We start from the raw sequence: 16,955 nt of genomic DNA, 5'->3' as shown, positions 1-16,955 counted from the left end.
TCTCTGAACTGTGGTACAAGCCGGATCGTTGTTCCTGCGAAAAATAGTTTTCCGTAACTCGCCGTACACTTTAATGCATAGCTATAGTGGCCACAGAATAAAAGCTCTCACATCAACTCTCGATTCACGACTTATCAGCGATTGGGAATCCTACGTTTATTTTCTTGCTCTTTTCCTCTTCCTCTACTGTCATCGTTGTCGCTCCACGGTCGGGTCCGTCTGATAGCTGTATGCCTTCGAGGCTTCCCTCAATTTCCATATCTTTTGCCCATTCTTAACCACACCGTAATAGTATTAAGATGTGTTAGCCACAACGTGGACTGATTGAATTAGAAATGGATCCCTTGAAAATAAAAGTTAGGTTCATGCCTAAGCGCCTGCAGCAAGTCATTTGCAGCCAGGGCCAAGTTAACAAATATTAATAGCATATACCTAGATTTTTCTTTAGCTGTGACTCAAAATTTTTGCTCCTATTTCATTTAAATAAATACTACAATGAAGGATGGGTCCCATTAAGGTCTGATTTGACGTAACTTATCTGCTGAATCCAAAAATGACCTTGGTTTTTAACATTATGCACCTGTCTCCCAAAAAAATGAATCTAAATTGATTTTCCCCACTGAAAACTCCCTTTTTTTTGAGAATCCTAATTTTGTGGGTAGATAATGGGTCAACGCAAAAAATTGAGGTCAATTTTGAACTCAGCAGTACAAATTACATACAAGTCAATTATTTAGTCTACCATAAAGTCCGCCGTGTTCAGATTTTTTTTCTTTTTTGGAGACCTGTGTTTTTACTATGATAAGTGACTTTTAAGTGCCTACTATTTCTTGAATATGTAACCTACTAAGCTAAAATGGGCGCCTCTCAATGTTCTAGTGTCTAAACTACCAGATTACTATGGTAGAACGGTCAAATCTCCCCCTCCCCCCCCTGTAAATTCTTCGTTTTAAGTGTTTCCCCTTCTAATTTAATATTTTTAAGAAAATTTTGTATGCTCAAGGAAAGGAACGGAACTCGAGCCCGTGGTTTTTTTGAAAAGTTAAAAAACAGTGGGGTCCGGGCCGTGCCCGGTGTCAGCTGTTCCGATCCAGCAGACTGTTAGCGAGTAATCAAGTAAGTCGATCGAGGTGCGGCGAGGTGAGCCTGCATTTCTCCTCTTACTTAGCGATTCTGGCTTGTTGTGTCTGCGGTTGGAGCAAATAGGCGGTACGGTGGATAAGGCTTTACCGAAGATTTGCTCCAGCTTTGGACCTCTTAGGTTTCGGTTGCGTGGGACGTGGTGCTCGAGCTGAGGAGTATTACCCCTGCAAACGTGATCTAAGAGTAGAGGCCTTTCCTCGGTGGAAAGCGCGGAGCGAGGTGCGCGAGCTGAGCTGCATCTCTCTGCGAGTTCTCCTGAGAAAAGTAGTAGACCTTAGATTTAGTTGGTAATAATCCTAGAGATGCAGTTTATTTTTCATACCTTCCGAACCATTTCCCCTCGAGTTTCGATCAGAATGTCTTTTTAAGAATGAATTATATATGTGGAAATTATTGACAAATCTAAATTTGAATTAAATAAATACTTGTAAGTTGGAAAACACGCTTTCAACCTTTATTGCAAGTAGTGAAGTAGTGGTGCGCAAGCTGAGCAGCATCAGACGGAACTCTACTAAATTCCCTTTCCCCTTGGAGTTAAAATTTTCTCTCTCTCAATTTCGATTTCACACTTCATTATTTTTTCTATGGTGCCCGAATCCAGGCATCCCACTGAAGTTTATCCGGCACCTCAAGTAACGTTGGTAGATCTTACCAGAGGACATATGTGCCTCTGATGACCTGGACTTGCTTCGCAGAGAAGGGGGATTTGCCTCGTTACACCCCCCAAGGGTGGGACTTATTTTTTTAAATCGACAAAACTAAATGTTGCTTGGTCTAAAATGGTCCTATGTAATAAAAAAACACGGTAGCCAAGAGAATTTTCAATGAAAACAAATTTTAACCCGGCGGGCACAGAGCCTTAACATCGAGATTTTTCCGGTTTTTTTGGCATTTTTGCCGGATATATTTGATATTTTTGCCAGCAACAAGGATTTGACGCTATATATGTCCAAAAATTAGTACAAACCTAGCACATACCTTGCAGATTAAGGGAAAATTTTTGTTTTTCTCCCAGGTCACTCTCACTTCACTTGGTAATGCCCTAACTCCCCGCTTGACAGCTCTAAAAATCGAAATTTCGCCGTTTTTTAACGTATAATGAACTTTTTGAGCAGCCTATGATGGTAGTAAAAATCCGAAAATTTTTGGAAAGCAAGTCCATACCATCAGTATGGAAGGGCAAATGTCAGAAAACTCCTAGGTCTTTTATTTTCGTCGGGCAATGCCTGCAATGGCGGAAAACCCGTCAAAAATAGCTCAATTTTGACCGTTTTTTCGCTTTCGAAAATTTATTGGACACCCTGTAATGACAATGAAGATCCGGAAATTCGTGGGAAGTAAGTTTATACCGTCTGTATGGAATAGACAATTTTACTCGGTTCCTACGCCTTACATTCTTTGTCCTGCGATGCCCGAAATGGCACCCAGAATACATAAAAAATACCTTAACTTGGCCGTTTTTTCGTTTTCAAATTTTCTTGATTACCTAGTATTGGCTGTGGAGGTCCGAGAATTTGTGCAAAGTAAGTTCATACCCTCTGTAATGGATTAAAAAAAATTTCTACTTAGTTCCGATGTGTCTTACATTCCTCGTCGTCCGGTGCCCGCAATCACATTGTAAACGTCTAAAATACCTAAATTCGGCCGTTATTTTAATTGAAAAACTTATCAGATACCCTGTTATGACACTGAAAGTTCGAAAATTTGTAAATGGCAAGTCCATACCTTCAGTATAGAAGGGCAAATTTCATTAGACCCATAGATTTTTCATTGTTTGTCGCACGATGTCTCCAGATACACAAAAATCGTGAAAAATACCTCCATTTTGACCGGTTTTTCGCTCTCAAAATTTATTGGACACCGGATAATGACAGTGGAGGTCAAAAACTATGCTGAAAGTAAGTTCATGCCTTTTTCATGGAATAAAAATTTTACTTGGCTCCTATGATGTCTTTCATTCCTCGTTGTGCGGTGCCCGAAAGACATAGGAACCAAGTAATTTTTTTTTCCCCCAAAATCCTTTTGGCTATACTGGGGTTTTTTTTTTTTTTTTTTAATCACATAGCCCCATTTAAGAACAAGTAACATTTGGTTTGATTAAAACAAATAAGTCCCACCCTACATCCTCACTGGGGCACATCCTTTTCTCACAGAATTTTAGGTGAATATTCTTGAGAAGGCAATTAATACATGTAATTAATCCTTTCTTGGAATACTGATATTCAGTCATCCTTGAAAAAATTTATAGATATGTTACAGAAAATTTCCAATATTGCAATCTAAGGCATGTGATTCCGTAGTATTACTATCGATATCTTTTCTTGAGCAGGTCATCCTAGGGTACTTTTTTTTAAACTTTTATTGATAAACATAACTAAAAGTTATTAAATGATTTTGCATTAACTATTTACACAACAAAAAATTTGAATGGGTGAGTCGTTAAACTCTAGCTGAATTAAAATCGATAAATAGGGACTATTTACAATTAATATGTTAACTATTGTCCCTGCTTTGCAGCAGCCAGGAGGCACTATTAGGGAAAGAGATGGAAAAGGCCACCACACTCTATCCTTAAGTAACAATAATGTGGTTTTCTTTTTCATTCAAGCCTTCAGTGAAATTCTCAAGCAGATCGTTATTTTTATAGTATTTTTGAAAACAAGCAATAAAAGAGAAATTTTATTATTCTTCTGAAATTAGCAAAACGTTGAGATAAAAATTGGAATGGTGAAATTAGACATCCAAAGTAGAAACAATAATAGATCATGCCTTTATGCTCATGATTTCAATGTGACTAACTTCATTCCCTAGTATTCCATATCGAAAAAACCTGAAAATTTTGGCTAGGGTATTCTACTACATGAGTTCGTTACTTATTTTTATCAAAACTAATACTGAGCTTACTGCCAAAGCCTGAAATCCAGTCCTTGACTGATAAAACCTGTTAACAATTACCATGATTTCATTTCATACAAACGAGGTGCACTAAAATCACAGACTAAGTTTTGCTGAAGGAGGCCACTCTACGGAAAAGATCTCTTCCTCAATAGCGAAAGAAGCCACCAATTGGCTGCGAGAAGAGCTCTTAATGCTCAACCTCACTTCACAATCGTGAATCAAAAGTGTAATTGATTACTTCTCTCAAATAACATGCTTAGCACACCCTTCGTGTGAGAACTTGGAATTGAACAAAACTTGAAGTATTTTTCCAGAGCATAAAAGTTGGACGCAGACTGTTCTAATTGTCTTTGTATTATTTTTAATGAATTCTTCAGTGTTATTGATAGTTTTCAGTGAAGCTTTGCAGTGCATTTTTTTAAACTAAGAATTGAGCAAAATGCCACTGTCATTCTTCTCCCATATTCTCAATTTCATCTCAAAGCCAATTCGTTCATCTTTCATCCTGAAAAATGGACTGCCTCCTGAAATTTTCCACCTTTTACCATTTTTCCTCATTTTTACTCGAGCCATGCTGTTTTTATTATATATATATATATATATATATATATATATATATATATATATATATATATATATAAATATAATATTTTCAATTCCCAAATCTTCATTATTTTTTTAAACAGTCAGTTAATCGTGTTCAATATTTAGGTCAAATAAGCTCAGATACCACCCCCTTTTAACTTCCTTTCTTTTGGGTGCTTCAAGTGCTAATCAAGGTCATCTTAGCTCTTTTGTCAAGAGGTATGCCACCCTCCTCTCAACGATCTCGGTGTTTTAGTCTTAGTTTTACAAAATCTCGATTTTAATGTTGAATATTTGGCCCACCGTCCACCCTGAAGGTAATAATTTTTTTCTAACTTTCTCAGTATTTCCTCCCGGTTCCTAACAATAGGCGAGATGACATCAACAAAGTTACCTAATATTGAGGACTTAGATTTCTTCATTAGTCTTCAAGGACAGGCATGTAACATATGACGTAGAAGATTGTATTTCTTTTTATTAAATTGATTTATTTTGTTATTATTGATGTATTTTTGTTATATTTTGTTGCTACATTTTTGTTGATTTATGAATTTTTTTAAATTTTGATTCATTTCTACTCCTCTACTGGGGTGGATTTCAGCTAATGGGAGAAAACGGTTCTGAAAAAAAGTTGAAAAGTGATTTGGCCGTATCAAGCTAAAGGCTACTTTGCTGTAATCTCCATACTATTGCATTTAATTACGTACATCGCAATATCTTTACGATTATTTTTCTGTACCAAGCGTGACATGTCAGTTTGGATTGGACATGTCAGGTTTGGTGACGTCACCAAACCTGACATTTTGCTGTTATGAATTTTTCCTGCCAATTTACAGTAACAAAATCAAACGAGTCATTGAAGTTAGGTTGAAAGGCCACCTGTAGATGCAAGAAAAAAATATTTATATAATATTCGCTCACATATTCCACCAAAAGTTTTGATGGGAAACAGCGTCACCAAACTGACATTGAATAAGTGAGACACTCCAAAAACCATGGAAAAAACTGAAATCATGCTGAAATTGGAAGGAATATGTGGACTTATCAAGTGCACACCTGTTCGTTCTCCACTTCCGCACTCAGTCATGCCTTAATCTGCACACAAGCGCTGTCTCTTGAGTGGCCACAAACTAAAACACATAGCGTCACCAAACTTACATAATATTGAGTTACTTGCTTCAAGTCTCAAATTAAATTGAATATTATAGTTTTCTGGTGTTTCAATGCATATTATATCAAACAATATACATTCAAGACTTAAAAAAAAAAAAATGGACAAAGCTCGCAAAAGGTCCTGGTTTATTTATATAATGATTTGATACATTGACTACCTTCAAGTTACACGTCACCAAACTGATATTTTCACTGTTTAGTACGTTGAAAAAAAGGTTTAGAGTTATTCAAATCTCCTGAGAAATTTTTTCGTGGTTGGTGTGACCTGCTTCTACGCAAAAAAACCGAACATAGAGAGAAAATATTATAATTGAAAGTTTTGAGCAACCAGTTACACGTCTTTCCCATATTTTATCCCATTAGCTGAAATCCACCCACCGATGAAATCATTTTTTCAATTTCAAAGATACAAAAATTACATCTCTATATTTAGGAGTTTTCTTTTTCTTGATTAATTTATTCTTTGAATCAGCCAAATTATTGAAAGAAACTCATTGCTTGAGACAGAAAATTCATTTAATTTAAATTTTATGAAAATATTCATCCGTGTTCTTTAGCACTCTTCACTAAAGCTTTGGTAAGAGCAAAATATTTCATCCAAAAACCCACTGAGGCATCATTTACAGTTTCTTGGTCTTATCAAGTTATGCCCTTTAATCTAACATTTGGGGGGGGGGGGGGGGACCGTGTATTACATAAAAGGGAAGAAAATACTATGAAGATTAAACATGATTGAAACAAGATCAACAATTTTTCATTTCGGACCTTAATCAAGACAATATTAAAGGGGAGTGATCCACAACCAACGATTGTTGTTATAAAAGTTTGGAATATTTTGAGTGTTTAAAAAGAAAGTAGTATTAAAAAGCAAAATAAAATCGTATTAATCTTCAACTAGCTCGAACACAAAGGCTGTTTGCCCCCCCCCCCCCCCCCCCGCTTGCATGGCGCTTTGCACACGCGCTGGCACCTAGATATCAGCAGGGCTAGGGCGCCAAGAGCAATGGGTCCTCTGTACGCTTCGAGATAAAATTAATCTAACCGACAGTTGACCCAGTGAGACATATCTTGTCTTCCGTATCAGTAAAGTGGGCGACTCACAATCAGATGACAGGGTGTCTGCAGGTCTGGAAAACCGGGAAAAATCAGGGAATTTGATCACTGTCTGGAAAACCGGGAAAAGTCAGGGAATTTGATCGAAAACCGGTGAAAGTCAGGGAATTTTCGCAATTCGAACATTTCGCGGCTGTTTTTGCTCGTCACTGCCGAATTGGCCGAGTAGCGCGCTCGCGTGGCTGATAATGTAAACTGCTCTGTTCAACCAGTTTGCAACACGGCCGCTAGGTTCACTAATGTGTGTTCGCTAACTTTAAAGATCGAATCGATCTGCCCTATTTAATTTATCTACTTAATTCATGCCAAATGGCAAGATAGACTAAATAGACTTGAATGAAGTTAACTTGCTAACAGCAGAAAATTACAGTAAATAATGATAGGAAACTAAGTGCCCCAGTTATGAGCAGATGGTTAATCAATTTTTTCAATAAGTTAGGAAATGTAATGAAAGTGCTAGAATTTTAGTTTTTCTTTAACTGAGTAAAGAAATATTTAATGTCAACTGCATTTTGCATGAAATTTTTCTGGTTCTTAAATCAACATGTTCACAACTGGTGCATCCACCTTGATAGAAATATTATCGGTGGATTATATTCTAACAAGCCAACGCTTGTTGAGTCTAAGACAAATTCAATACCAACAATAGGTTCTGGAATCCATTGAATTAATTGACCTTAAAAAAAAAAAAAAAAACCCGAATCAAGCAAATTTATCTAAAATCGAGAAGAGACTCGTATTTCCTCTTGATTATAGCAAAATCTACCTAAGTTAGGCACATTTACAACTCTTGTTTTATATTTTAAGAAAAAGAGACTTGTATTTTCAGGGCACTAAGTAATATGCCAGTATTTATGAAACCACCGGGGTGAACTATAGTTTGAATTTTCAAAAGTATACGGGGCAATATGTCAGAAAGAGAGCGTAGTAGAGCTTAAAAATTAAATTTTGAAGGTGAATTTTAGTCTAAGTATACCATTTTGGAATTAGCTTTATTTCGAGTATTTAGGATCTCGTTCCTTTCAAAAGTATTACTCAACTCCTTCCAAAGCCATGGTAATTCAGAATACGACTTTACGGGGTCATTCCTAAGGATAGTTTTTTTTTAATATTTTCTAATTAGTTCATCGTATGGCTAAACCCAAAAAGTCAGGGAATTTTGTCATTTTTTGTCATGGTAAACCTGGAATTGTCAGGGAATTTCATTTTGAAAATCTTGTAGACACCCTGGATGAGATATGTGATCGTATATTCCGGATAATCGCAATTTGATGCATGCTGCCATGAGGGGAAACAAGGATGTGAGAGATACAGCCGGAGAAGGTGCGATATCAATGAGGGAAAAGGCTTTCTTCTCTAAGACTTCGGGCCTGGGTAATCTCCTGTGGTCCACTGAGTCATGTGCGGCGGGTTATGGAAAGCTATTTTTCGCAGGAACAACGATCCTGCTTGTACAGTTGTCTCAATTTTCCCCCCTCACCGTAAGTCACATTTTGCCCTGCCGCATCATAAATATCAAAACACGATTTTAAACCAGTGGAATCAAATGCCAAGTCCAGTTTTCTATTTCAGACCAATCTCTTCATGTTCTTTTTATGTTCAGTGTTTGATAGGCCTTTCATCTGGAGCACACGTAAATGTACCGGGTGTTGAAGTGATTCCTGTTCAGGCATTCAGATTGGAACCAAAGTCCACTGGCAGTCACATTGTGGTAGATGGGGAGCTGCTGGATTATGAACCTTTCCAAGTGGAAATAGTTCCTGGTATCGCCTCTGTCTATTCAAGACAGGGTCAAGAAAAGTGAGTGCTGTGATATATTTAATATAGAGTCTAATAGTCTCCGAATGTTGTAACTTAGACTTCCTCTTTTTTTTAAGTTTCACCAGTGTTTTTATGCCTATTTTTCATTTATTTTATGTTAGTAAAAATTTGCATTTATTTATTTTTAAGAGAAAGTTAAGTTTTCAGGAACCACAATGGAAACTTTTAAATTCATTCGAGTAGGTGTTTCAACATTATAACTACTTGATCACTTGATGTAATCAGAACGGCCAGGTTGGTTTTTTTTTTTTTTTTTTTCTCACTTGAATTTAGGCTGATTCTAAGAGAAATCATGTTTTTAATACTTATTTTAATTGAAGCAAGGGTTCAAATATCAAGTTTTTGAAACCATTAGGCTGGAAGAAAAGACAACCTTTATTACCATTAATGATGTAATTTCAAAAACTTGTCAAGTATTTTCCTCTATTTATGTTAGTGTGGAGTACTTTTTGAAATAACTTTTCAATTAATGTCACAGAAATTATATAATTATTTTTGCTATTAAAGTGCAATCAATGTGATGAGGACAGGAAGTGAGGATCACATTTTTTATGAATTTTTTCAAAGTTTCCTTTATTTTCGTATCAGCATAGTAGATCTTATTCACTGATCTTTGAATACCCTCCTGTAAGGAAACGAGATTAAAGTTTTTTTTCTTCTTTTTTTTTCAGTTAAGTCCTTCATGCGTTTATATTTTCACTGGATTAAAAACTTGTTAATTCGATGTCTTTCAATTTTCGGGAAAAATGTTAAAGTCAAATGTCAGTAAGTGACTAGAGGTAACTTCCTTTATTATAAAAGGCATAATTTCTCCCTCCAGGTTTTTCTACCTTTATGTTGTTTGTTTATTATGGTTCTTATAATTTAGGTCTCCTAAAAGACTGGGACAACTTAAAAAAACGAGCAAGCCTTCTAAAGGCTCATTGAAACTATTTTGACTTGAGCTCCAAATAGCGTACCCTCAGGTATCGAAAATTTATTTAAAAAATTTTGTTGCTTTAGATATATTTTGTGTATTTTTTTAAGTTTTTCAGTTGGATTGTACATTCAGGATGGACCCAGTCATGCTTTGGTCCTGAAATTTTTGTTTCTCTAATCTTTAGAGGGCTCAGCAGAGACATTTACTTCCTTATTGCACCATCTACTGACTTTAAATTCATTCTAGATATTATTCCCCTGTAAGATTTTAGAAGATATCAGGTATTCGTTGAAATAATTATCTCTTTTCTTATATTTAGTGTTGTTCCAAATCAATATCATTATTTCGAGGAGGAAACGTAAAGCACTGATGTTATAGGTGACAGGTGGAAATGTCCAATAAAAAATGTCCAATAAACAAAATGTCCTATTTAAAATGTCCAATTGTCATAATGTCCGCGACAAAATGTCCAAAAGCTAAAATGTCCAGAATTCAAAATGTCTCCTATATGTAAAATGTCCCATATGCAAAATGTCCCTTATGTCCCATAGGTCCACATATATGCAAAATCAAAATGGCTTGACATCAGCTTACGTAATGCCTCAAGCCTCTCCTTCTTCGTTTTCTTCTTCAATTCTCTTGGGTTTTTTCAATCTGTAGGAAATGGCTCTCAGATAAACATCAACCGCTTCATCTTCCTTGTATTGCCCATAGCTAGCCACGATACTTTCCACTCTGGCTTGATAACTGATATACCGGCGACTAATCGGATGTTTTATTTGAGTGTGACCACCTCGAATCTGCGTAATAAGCTGTTCTACGTCATTTTGTTCAGCTTGGATGTGCTCAATAAATCGCCAAATATTCACGTGGTGCGCTGATATTAGCCTCTGCAATAAACTGTGCCACCCTTCAACAACGTTCGTCGTTCTGTGCATTCTGTTGGTAACTGATTCATGTACATTCCAGAATTCTGGTGGGAAACCGGAGGTCTTGCCGCCATCCTTCCCCGTGCCCGGTAACCTCGAATGTATGTGTGCTCTATGTAGGAGGCCAGGTCCAGTATGTCTTCGTCTTCAATGTCCGCGACGATATCGTCAAACACATCTGTTAAGTCTTCCAGAGGGACGAACGGTAATCCGAAAAACTGCTGCATTTGCCGCCTTCTATCCGGGTTCTCTCGATCCATATATGCTCCACGTAGACCCCTGCTGACAATATTTCTCCATATGCTTTGGCTGAAATGAAACAAGCATCCCCGTAATATTGCATCCGGAAATGCAGCTCGGAAAGCATTAATAGCAGCTTGTTCAAAGTCCGTCAAAACGTACTCCGGAGCGATGGCAATTTCTCCCGCAATGTTTAATAGCTGCTGCAACATGGCTGTATATGACTCCTGCGTCTTCCTTTCCATAATGACGTAAACTAAGGGAAAGACGTGTCCCTGAAATGATCCGTGTATCGTGTACAGCTGCATGAATTGTTGCGGCACGGTCTTGAATGTTCCATCACCGTAAATCAGCCTGGAAGTTGATAAGATTCTTAAGTTTCCTTCTGTTGTAAAAATTAAAAATCTATTATCCGGTAAGGCTTCTGCCGAGTCATAATGTAGGAATAATTCTTGATTTTTTGTCGAGTTGTACGGTGGTTCGATAACGATATCCTGTAACGAAGCTGGAACTGGCGGCCGCTCTTTATTTTGTACGGAATTAACAATACCCCTCAATAAATTTCTATCAGGCAAGGTCATTAGCACATCCTCGGCACTTACCGTGCATTGCATATTTTCCGCTCCTCACACCGCCAATAAAATGAGGTCCCCCCTTTGTTTCTGGAATGATACTGGTACACGTACCCGTTGTGAAGTAAAAGTTTGCCCCTGCTGCCATCCTTCCTAACCTTTTGAGAAGAAATAACCTCAACGACGTTCATATTGTTTGTAACTGCACATTTTAAATTTGGAAAAAACAAGAAGAAGAAAAAAAATTGGCCAGCCGTGGCAAAGAAACGATGAAACCACTACACAATTTAGGTCCAATCATACACAACATATTAAAAATGAAAGACTATGCAAATTTTATGGCACTTACGATTTCAGTTTTTGATCCAAATTGAGAAGTACGATTGACAATTCTGTTTCCTGCAGCATCGTCATGGTAATCTCAAATATGAAAACCTACACTCATTCATAATCAGTGTTCCCGGGTGCTCCGTGTGCGAGATCCGTACGCTCTACCGCTCTCCGTGCTGCTATTGGCTGAGCGTCATTCTGTGACGTCACGCGTACGGATAGTTTAAGATAGGGAAGAGTTTTTCCCAAAAGGTTTTTGTCCGTACGCGGTCCGTGTCGGTATAGGGAATGTCCGCGCGGCACGGATAAATCCGTACGCCTGGCATCACTGTTCATAATATGAAATTAACTTCAGCTGTCTCTCTGACCTGTTGCCACATATAAAGGCGAGGCAAAAGACACTTGTTTTACGCCCGTTTAAGTTTCGGACATTTTAGGTTTTGGACATTTTGGGTTTTGGGCGTTTTAAATTTTGGCCATTTCAGCCTCTGGACATTTTGTCGTGGACATTATGACAATTGGACATTTTAACCAGGACATTTTGTCTCTTGGACATTTTACGCTGGACATTTCCACTGAGCACCATGTTATAACTAAGTTTTAGAAACTTTCAGGCCTCCTTTGTCTCATCCAAGAATTCTGAAATTTCGAAGGAAACCAAATAAGCCTCTAAAATAGTTTTGTAATTTGTTTGTTTTATTCTTTTTTCTCAGAGCTTTTATCGATGCAAGAGGCATTTTTTTGCACAATCTATGGTGAACTGTGATGATTCTTGTAAAAGTAAGAAACCCTTGAATTGACAAGGGTTGTTTCTAAAGTAAATATATTTTTGTTTTTACTTCAAAACTACCCGTACAATTAATATCTTTTGAAACCCACCTATCGGTTACACTCTCAGCTTTCAAACAAGGTGGCATGATGACAGAGAATGCCTAGGACCCTGTTCGCATGAGAATGAACACTGCAGGGCTGAGGTCAAGGAAACAAAAAAAATTAGCAATGAAAAAAATGCGCAAAATGGCCGCAGTTGGAGATACGACCTATGTTGGGGCAGGCAAAATCGATTGAACGGAGGTTAGTGCAATCTCCCATTTCTGCGCCATGTTTATGACGTACTAGTAGGGACTCGAGTGGCACGAAGTTTGAATTGACACATCTGGTGCGAGTTGTGCGCTAGCAGACCAATGCCATTAATAACAATTTCATTTGCACACATTATGTATAGAAACAGAATATGAAAGTATGTATTAATTGAACACATTTCAAACATTGTTTCGAATGTATTTATTATTTATTATCATGATATTTTAAATTGCTTCTCTTATTTAGTCGAGCATAATGTCCTTTCCAGTACATCCAAAGAAAAAGTATTATTATTAGTTATAAATAAGTACATAGGCTATTCCAAAAAGAATGCAACCATGGCAATTGAGAAAACTAAAAAAGATATCAACGTGCGGTTTAGGCAGAGCTCTAGAGAATATAATTACCGATCGAATGAGACCTCGCTAAGCTCATTAAACAAAAAAACTCGCCGATTTACAACGCTTTGAAAATGACTTGTTGGCAAATTGCCTGCACGGTTTTAAGGATTTTTTCTTAAGAATAACAAACGAGTTGCAAATCATTTTGTAAAGTGACTAAATGACACGGGCAAGTGAAGGTGGCAACAGAGTGCCTACAACTACTCTCTCGATATCAGGGGTCCAGAGGGAATTGAAATTAATTTGATCGCCCTCCGAGTTCGCGAACGACCAAGCGTCGCTTTTCGATCGAAAAATTCGATCAAGAGGCCGAAGCAGGCAAAAGAATTTCGGATCCGGAATCTCGAACTCGGAGGTGAATGGGGCTATTATTGCTTTCGTTCGAGGAACGAATTGCAGTAGGGCAGGCCAACTGGTTCGTTGACGAGATGGGATATAATTCCTGGCCAGAATGCCATTCCCTCGTAAAACAGGAGGGAATTAAAATCCGATCTCGATTGCCCTCCTCGAAAGACGCTCACGGGGCTCCCAATCGAATTGATGTGGATTGGCTGCGTTTGTGCCCGCTAAGGCTCTGGACTTCACCCCCGGATTCTTTCCTCTACTACTAGTCCGCAACTACTGGACCGCAATCAAGCACTCTTCTCCTTTTACGTTCGTCCTCAACCCTAGCTATTTTTCTCCTGTCATATTTTGTGTGTAATCTGTGGGCTCATCGCTTTCTAACTTCTGTATGTCTAAACATCTATTTGTTATAGCTGATCCAGTAATTGACCACTAGAAAAGCGACAAATTTAAGGGAGAGGCTAGTTTAAATCCCACCCGTACATGTGATGTCCATTTTTATTCCACTTTCATCAGGGTACTTTAGAGTCAGCTTTCTGCAAATTTTCAGCTCATTAGAAAAATTTCGGCATAATAAAGCAGGGAATTGGCCTATAAAAATGGTTTTTTTTTGTTTCTTTTTTAAAAAAAACTAAAGCCCTAGTCCTCTCAGATTTATAGAGCTATTTTATTTGAATTGCATTTTGCTAAAAGGAACCAAGAGCAGGCCCGCCACAAGGGGGGGATACTGGGTCCCTGGTACAGGGGGCCCGTGTTACCCGTGAAAAACCACTACCAATTCACATGCAGCTCTTGTTTTGTAAGAAAAAGGGAAAAATTTACCCTAAAAATTTCGCAAAAGGTGAATAGATTTTCAGAGACACGCCATGGCACTGTAGAAATATTCTTAAATTTTCAAAGAAGTAGGTACACTTCCTAGAAAATTTCTATCTATTTTCAAGATTTTCAGTACAAAGGGATATTTTTAGTAACTGCGTTTCATTTTCTTCCGTCGTCAGATGCTAAGAGTCTCCAGTCTGGGCATCCTCCACTTCAATGGCTCATGGCTCAACTCCCTCGCCATAGACAAACGAAGGGGGAGTCCAGGGGGGCCTGGCCCTCTTAGAACTGAAAATAGTATCATATTCCCCCCCCCCCCCAAAAAAAGAAAAAAAATAAATAATAATGTTCCTGATGTTTTGAATGCAACCATTCGCAAGTATTTTGTGTTGAAAGTAGAAAAAAAAAAACATAATTATTCCGCATAAATTGATTGGATAATTCTTTATGGAAGCTTCAAAATGCGTCCGATTAGTCGTATAAATTCAAAAATTTCTCGGAGGATGCCCCTCGGATCCCCCCCGCCTCCGTGCTTTTGGCCCGGACCTTAAAACTGGTACCAGGGCCCGAGGTAGGATGTGGCGAGCCTGCATGAAGGCTATTTCCATTGAAATCTTCCGTCACATTCATGAGGCGCAATGATGCAACTATAAGAACTATCCGGAATGCGTGAGGTATCACGCCGCATTTGAAGGCGTTTTCAAATCAGCCAAGTTCCGATACCCGGCTTATAGTTTTGCAGAGTTCATATTCTTTTGTTATATTCCGTGCCACTTGTTTATTTTTAATCCTCGTAAAAAAACCACCCATTTGTAAATACAATTCTAGCTGAAGCGCACTTCAGCTATGCATTCACCACTGCAAAAATTTCAGAGGAAACCGACAAGCCCAGCGAGCATGGAGGCTATCTCCATTAAAATCTTCCGTCGCATTTCTAAGGCGCAATGATACAACTATTTGAACTCTCTGGAATGCGTGAGGTATCACGCCGCATTTGAAGGCGTTTTCAAAACAGGCAAGTTCCGTTATCGGAATAATCGTTTTGCATAGTTCATATTCCTTTGTTATATTCCGTACCACTCATTTATTTTTAATCCTCGCAGAAAAACCACCCCTTTGCTAAATAAAATTCTAGCTGAAGCACACTTAAATGCATTCATGACTGCAAAAATGTTAACGGAAATCGAAAAGGCCAGCGTGCATGAAAGCTATTTCAATTGCAATCTTCCGTCCCATTTCTAAGGCGCAATGATACAACTATTTGAACTCTCCGGAATGCGTGAGGTATCACGCCGCATTTGAAGGCGTTTTCAAATCAGCCAAGTTCTGATACCCGGATTATAGTTTTGCAGAGTTCATATTCTTTTGTTATATTCCGTGCCACTTGTTTATTTTTAATTCTCGCAGAAAAACCACCCATTTGCTTAATACAATTCTAGCTGGAGCGCACTTCAGCTATGCATTCACCACTGCAAAAATGTCAAAGGAAATCGACACGCCCAGCGTGCATGGAGGTTATTTCCATTTAAATCTTCCGTCGCATTTCTAAGGCGCAATGATACAACTATTTGAACTCTCGGGAATGCGTGAGGTAACACGCTGCATCTGAAGGCGTTTTCAAAACAGCCAAGTTCCGTTATCGAAATAATCGTTTTGCATATAGTTCATATTATTTTGTTTCCATTTCTATCCACTTGTTTATTTATAATCCTCCTATAAAAATTACCCATTTGCTATGTACAATTCTAGCTGAAGCGCACTTCAGCTATGCATTCACCTTTATAAAAATGTCAAAGGAAATTGACAAGCCCAGCGTGCATGAAGGCAGGCCCGCCACAAGGGTGGGATACTGGGTCCCTGGTACCGGGGCCTGTGTTACCCGTGAAAAACCACTACGAATTCACATGCAACTCTTGTTTCGTAAGAAAAAGGGAAAAATTCACCCTAAAAATTTCGCAAAAGGTGAATAGATTTTCGAAAACACGCTATGGCACTGTAGAATTCTTCTTAAATGTTCAAAGAAGTATACTTCCTAGAAAATTACTATCTTTTTTCAAGATTTTCAGTACAAAGGGATATTTTTAGTAACTCCGTTTCATTTTCTTCCGTCGTTAGATGCTAAGAGTCTCCAGTCTGGGCATCCTCCACTTCAATGGCTCATGGCTCAACTCCCTTGCCATAGACAAACGAAGGGGGAGTACAGGGGGGCCTGGCCCTCTTAGAAGTGAAAATAGTATCATATTCCCCCCCCCCAAAAAAAAAATAAATAAATAATAATGTTCCTGATGTTTTGAATGCAACCATTCGCAAGTATTTTGTGTTGAAAGTAGAAAAAAAAAAAAACATAACTATTTCGCATAAATTGATTGGATAATTCTTTATGGAAGCTTCAAAATGCGTCCGATTAGTCGTATAAATTCAAAAATTTCTCGGAGGATGCCCCTCGGATCCCCCCCGCCTCCGTGCTTGGGGCCCGGACCTTAAAACTGGTACCAGGGCCCGAGATGGGATGTGGCGGGCCTGACCAAGAGCATTCCAATGTCGTTGGAATTGTGCAACTTACATTCTTTGTTATCAAATCACT

The 16,955-nt window shown here is 38.2% G+C and overlaps 2 protein-coding genes across 5 annotated transcripts in view; one reads left to right on the top strand and one right to left on the bottom strand.

The window, feature by feature from the left end:
* The window catches only part of LOC109033156 (sphingosine kinase 1), a 150,323-nt gene extending 140,227 nt beyond the window's left edge, over window positions 1-10,096 (top strand). For 2 of the 4 annotated variants that reach the window (XM_072297230.1, XM_072297228.1), the window contains one exon: window positions 8,516-9,242. In XM_072297230.1, the coding sequence (XP_072153331.1) occupies window positions 8,516-8,716 (201 nt within the window). In that variant the 3' untranslated portion in view covers window positions 8,717-9,242. Of the gene's footprint in view, window positions 1-4,970; window positions 5,112-8,515; window positions 9,243-9,404 lie in introns of those variants that run through there. The other 2 variants (XM_072297227.1, XM_072297229.1) reach the window with 2 other exon arrangements.
* Window positions 10,097-10,239: 143 nt separating this feature from the next.
* Window positions 10,240-12,493, bottom strand: LOC140224079 (uncharacterized). The gene has a single exon (XM_072297250.1). It carries the CDS (start codon window positions 11,433-11,435, stop codon window positions 10,536-10,538), a length of 900 nt encoding a protein of 299 aa, XP_072153351.1. The 5' UTR covers window positions 11,436-12,493; the 3' UTR covers window positions 10,240-10,535.
* Between the last annotated feature and the right edge of the window lie 4,462 nt (window positions 12,494-16,955).

This window comes from Bemisia tabaci, chromosome 2, assembly GCF_918797505.1.
Source record: "Bemisia tabaci chromosome 2, PGI_BMITA_v3".
Classification (NCBI taxonomy): Eukaryota; Metazoa; Arthropoda; class Insecta; order Hemiptera; family Aleyrodidae; genus Bemisia; species Bemisia tabaci.
Note: the sequence above shows the minus strand (reverse complement) of the source record. Positions and strands in the feature narration are given on the sequence as shown.

Bases quoted from the DNA above. Each gene is read 5' to 3' on its own strand.
- LOC140224079 (XM_072297250.1), bottom strand. From the start codon at position 11,435: ATGCAATGCACGGTAAGTGCCGAGGATGTGCTAATGACCTTGCCTGAT.